Consider the following 5,065-nt stretch of genomic DNA (forward strand, 5'->3'; position numbering starts at 1 on the left):
TAATTATCTATTATTGAGAAGATTAAAATATATCTAATACTGAAAAAAAAAACTAGAAATCATTAAAAACGCCCGTTCTGTTCCCAACTGCTACTGTGTCTGTCGTTATGACAACACAGCGTTGATACTGAGAAACAAACTCGTTCCTACCATGTTAACGAAATATGGATACCTGCATCACCCGAGGATTTCGTAATTAAAACTATTGTCATCGGATTCTAACTTGATTAAAGTGCATGTGTTGTGATTATCTTTATGTCTTCCAATTTCTCGCTTCGTTTATAAATAACCTCGTTCTTGTATTCATAATTGGCTGCCGTAATGCCCTAGCTTTAATGGCTGTCTGCCATAACATCCAGCCTGGCATTTGTGACTGTCTGCATTAATGTCCTGACATGTGTGACTGTCTGTCTTAACGTCCTGACATTTGTGACTGTCTGCCTTAACGTCCTGACATTTGTGACTGTCTGTCCTAACATCCTGACATTTGTGACTGTCTGCCCTAACTTCCTGACATTTGTGATTGGCTGCCTTAACGTCCTGACATTTGTGACTGTCTGCCTCAACGTCCTGACATTTGTGACTGTCTGTCCTAACATCCTGACATTTGTGACTGTCTGCCTTAACGTCCTCACATTTGTGATTGGCTGCCTTAACGTCCTGACATTTGTGACTGACTGTCCAAACGTCCTGACATTTGTGACTGTCTGCCCTAACGTCCTGACATTTGTGACTGTCTACCTTAACGTCCTGACATTTGTGACTGTCTACCTTAACGTCCTGACATGTGTGACTGTCTGTCTTAACGTCCTGACATTTGTGATTGGCTGCCTTAACGTCCTCACATTTGTGATTGGCTGCCTGAACGTCCTCACATTTGTGATTGGCTGCCTTAACGTCCTGCCATTTGTGACTGTCTGCTCTTACGTCCTGACATTTGTGACTGACTGCATCAACGTCCTGACATTTGTGACTGTCTGCCCTAACTTCCTGACATGTGTGACTGTCTGCCCTAACGTCCTGACATTTGTAACTGTCTGCCTTAACGTCCTGACATTTGTGACTGTCTGCCTCAACGTCCTGACATTTGTGACTGTCTGCCTCAACGCCTGACATTTGTGACCGGATGCCTTAACGTCCTGACATTTGTGACTGTCTGCCCTAACATCCTGACATGTGTGACTGTCTGCCCTAACGTCCTGACATTTGTGACGGTCTGCCCTAACGTCCTGACATTTGTGACTGTCTGCCCTAACGTCCTGACATTTGTGACTGTCTGCCTTAACGTCCTGACATTTGTGACTGTCTGCCTTAACGTCCTGACATTTGTGACTGTCTGCCTTAACGTCCTGACATTTGTGACTGTCTGCCTTAACGTCCTGACATTTGTGACTGTCTGCCCTAACATCCTGACATTTGTGACTGTCTGCCCTAACATCCTGACATGTGTGACTGTCTGCCCTAACGTCCTGACATTTGTGACTGTCTGCCCTAACGTCCTGGCATTTGTAACTGTCTGCCTTAACGTCCTGACATTTGTGACTGTCTGCCTCAACGTCCTGACATTTGTGACTGTCTGCCCTAACGTCCTGACATTTGTGACTGTCTGCCTCAACGTCCTGACATTTGTGACTGTCTGCCTCAACGTCCTGACATTTGTGACTGTCTGCCTTAACGTCCTGACATTTGTGACCGGATGCCTCAACGCCTGACATTTGTGACCGGATGCCTTAACGTCCTGACATGTGTGATTATTATACCTTTACGTCTTTTTCTCTATATGAAAGTAATGTGATAATTTGACTACCAGTATCGAGAGAATTGCGCATGTGTTTCTAGGACTATCACACCGTGTGACAGTTCGAAAAAACTGTCACACGGCAAACTGTCACACGGCGAACTGTCACACCCCCTGCTGTAACGTCGTCAGAACGTTTGAAAGACACACTGACATGCAAGCGCTTAATTGACACAGATTGTTCTGTTGTTGCAGACGGTGGCCTAACATTTTGTTTTCTCTCACGAAACTGTCAAACATGGATCAACACACGCGTTTTCAACACGCCACAGACGTAGAGATCGAGTCATTATTAACGGACAGAGATAGCCAAAACACTATACAAACATTATACGAGATACCGACAACGGATTTTAACCTATTTCTTACAAAATTTTACGTAGATATCCGAAAGACTAATGGTGAGTTTTATGCCAAGAAAAACGTAAAGGTATAATAAAACAGTTATCAAATGGGGTAATTCGGGCAATAGTAATTTTGTCAGCCCCTCATCAACTGTTGCCCTCGGGCTAAAGCCCTCGTGCAACAGTTATTGCCTCGGGGCTGACAAAATTACTATCGCCCTCATACCCATTTGATAATTGTATACTGTCTACCTTAACGTCCTGACATTTGTGACTGTCTGCCCTAACGTCCTGACATTTGTGACTGTCTGCCCTAACGTCCTGACATTTGTGACTGCCTGCCTTAACGTCCTGACATTTGTGACTGTCTGCCTTAACGTCCTGACATTTGTGACTGACTGTCCTAACATCCTGACATTTGTGACTGTCTGCCCTAACATCGTAGCTTTTGTCACTGACTGCCTTAACATACTTGCTTCCTTTTATCGTTAGGCTTTTGTCACCGGCTACCTTTATCTCCAGGCTCTTGTCATGTGTTGTCTTTATCTCAGGGTGTTTGTCATTCGCTCTCTTTATCTCCAGATTTTTGTCACTGGCCTCCTTTTTTCATGTTTTATCACTGGTTTCCTCTAACTCCAGTCTTTTGTCACTGACTCTCTTTATATCCAGCCTTTCTTTGTGACTGTCTGCCTTAACATCCTCTCTTTTGTGACTGGCAGCCCTAACGTCTTGACTTTTGTGACCAGTTGCCTTTTTATTCCCAGGCTTTTGTCATTATCTTCCTTTTTTCTCCAGGCGTTTGGCATTGGCTACCTTCATCTCAAGACTTTTGTCATTGACTGTCTTTATCTCCAGGCTGATTTCATCTTTTGACGTTCTTCGCTTGATGTCTTTATCTCCAGGTTTTTGTCACAATGTGGCTTTATCTCTAGGTATTTGACACTAACTGTACATGTCTTTTTCTGCAGGGTTTTGTGACAGACCATATTTATCTCAAGGCTTTTGTCACTAGCTGTCTTTATCTCAAGGCTTCTGTCACTAGCTACCTTTATCTTCAGGCTTTGTGACAAGCTTTCATTGCCTTCATCGTTTGACCTTTGTCACTGGCTGCCTCATCGTTCTGGCTTTTGTAATTATCTAGTTTAACGTTCTGGGTCTGTTTCGATAGCTAATCTTATGGTCCTCGCTTTTCGCTCCCTTTTTGAGTGGCCATCTTCATCTACTGACTTTGTGATTGCCTTTCTAACGATATTTTTCTGTAACTTAAATTTTACTATGTGCTCCATTTTCATATAAAGATTTTCGCTGTATGGTTACACCGAGAATGTAATTATTACAAGTCGGATATGTTACTGGGGGTAAACAATTATTACAGTTCAGATATTTTTCTACGGAAAGGTAATTATTACAGGTCCAATTTTTTTACTATGAGTAGTTATTGCAGATAAGATAATTTACTTTGGGAAGGTAATTATTACAGGTCAGATATTTTCTAGGGGTAAATAATTATTACAATTCAGATAATTTACTATGGGTAGGTAATTATTACAGATAAGATAGTTTACTATTGGTAGGTAATTATTACAGATAAGATAATTTACTATGGGTAGGAAATTATTACAGATAAGATAATTTACTATGGGTAGGTAATTATTACAGATAAGATACTTTACTATGGGTAGGTAATTATTACAGATAAGATAATTTACTATTGGAAGGTAATTATTACAGATAAGATAATTTACTATTGGTAGGTAATTATTACAGATAAGATAGTTTACTATTGGTAGGTAATTATTACAGATAAGATAATTTACTATGGGTATGTAATTATTACAGATTAGATAGTTTACTATGGGTAGGTAATTATTACAGATTAGATAGTTTACTATGGGTAGGTAATTATTACAGATTAGATAATTTACTATGGGTAGGTAATTATTACAGATAAGATAGTTTACTATGGGTAGGTAATTATTACAGATACGATAATTTACTATGGGTAGGTAATTATTACAGATAAGATCATTTACTATGGGTAGGTAATTATTACAGATTAGATAGTTTACTATGGGTAGGTAATTATTACAGATAAGATAGTTTACTAGGGGCAGATCATTGTTATAGATCAGATAAATTACTGGAGGTAGATAATTATTACAGATATGATATTTTACTGGAGGTAGATATTTATTACAGATAAGATATTTTACTAGGGGTAGATAATTATTACAGATAAGATATTTGTGTAGGGGTAGGTAATTATTACAGATAAGATATTTTGGTAGGGGTAGGTAATTATTACAGATAAGATATTTTGGTAGGGGTAGGTAATTATTACAGATAAGATATTTTGGTAGGGGTAGGTAATTATTACAGATAAGATATTTTGGTAGGGGTAGGTAATTATTACAGATAAGATATTTTGGTAGGGGTAGATGATTATTATAGATAAGATATGTTGGTAGGGTGGGTATGTTTACGAGTGGGTAACAGAACCACAACCTCCCTACGCCCGGCTACATGCTGCCACAGTGGCTCTATCATTAGCTTTGTAACCATGTTTTATCTTTATCGAACCTTTTTGGCATATGTGGAATGAGAAAGTACTATTTTGAGCTAGCAGCTGATTTCTGAAGTAAGTGAACCTGTCGTGTACTATTGATAGAGTGAGTAAGTCGGAAAATCAATAAAACACCAACCAGATAGCCAGTCCCTCCCAGCGCCAGTATGGCCGCCTTACATTATCCCCTCCACTCTCCAAATGTATCTCAAGATTTCTGATCGATTTGACCTTTTCTGGTCTAATACTTAAACCTAGAAAAAGATGGGCGGTCTTCCCAAAGTAACATTCCTTCGTAAATGTCTAATATGGCTCAGAAAGGTTACCTTTCCTATCAGGCACAAGGAAGTGACTGAGAAA

At 39.7% G+C, this 5,065-nt stretch overlaps 1 protein-coding gene across 1 annotated transcript; it reads right to left on the reverse strand.

Moving 5' to 3' along the window:
• Window positions 1-303: 303 nt before the first annotated feature.
• Window positions 304-1,116, reverse strand: LOC117326455 (protein DR_1172-like). The gene has a single exon (XM_033883202.1). The coding sequence runs from the start codon at window positions 1,114-1,116 to the stop codon at window positions 304-306; it is 813 nt and encodes a 270-aa protein (XP_033739093.1).
• Window positions 1,117-5,065: the final 3,949 nt, after the last annotated feature.

Source organism: Pecten maximus, chromosome 4, assembly GCF_902652985.1.
Source record: "Pecten maximus chromosome 4, xPecMax1.1, whole genome shotgun sequence".
NCBI classification, from domain to species: domain Eukaryota; kingdom Metazoa; phylum Mollusca; class Bivalvia; order Pectinida; family Pectinidae; genus Pecten; species Pecten maximus.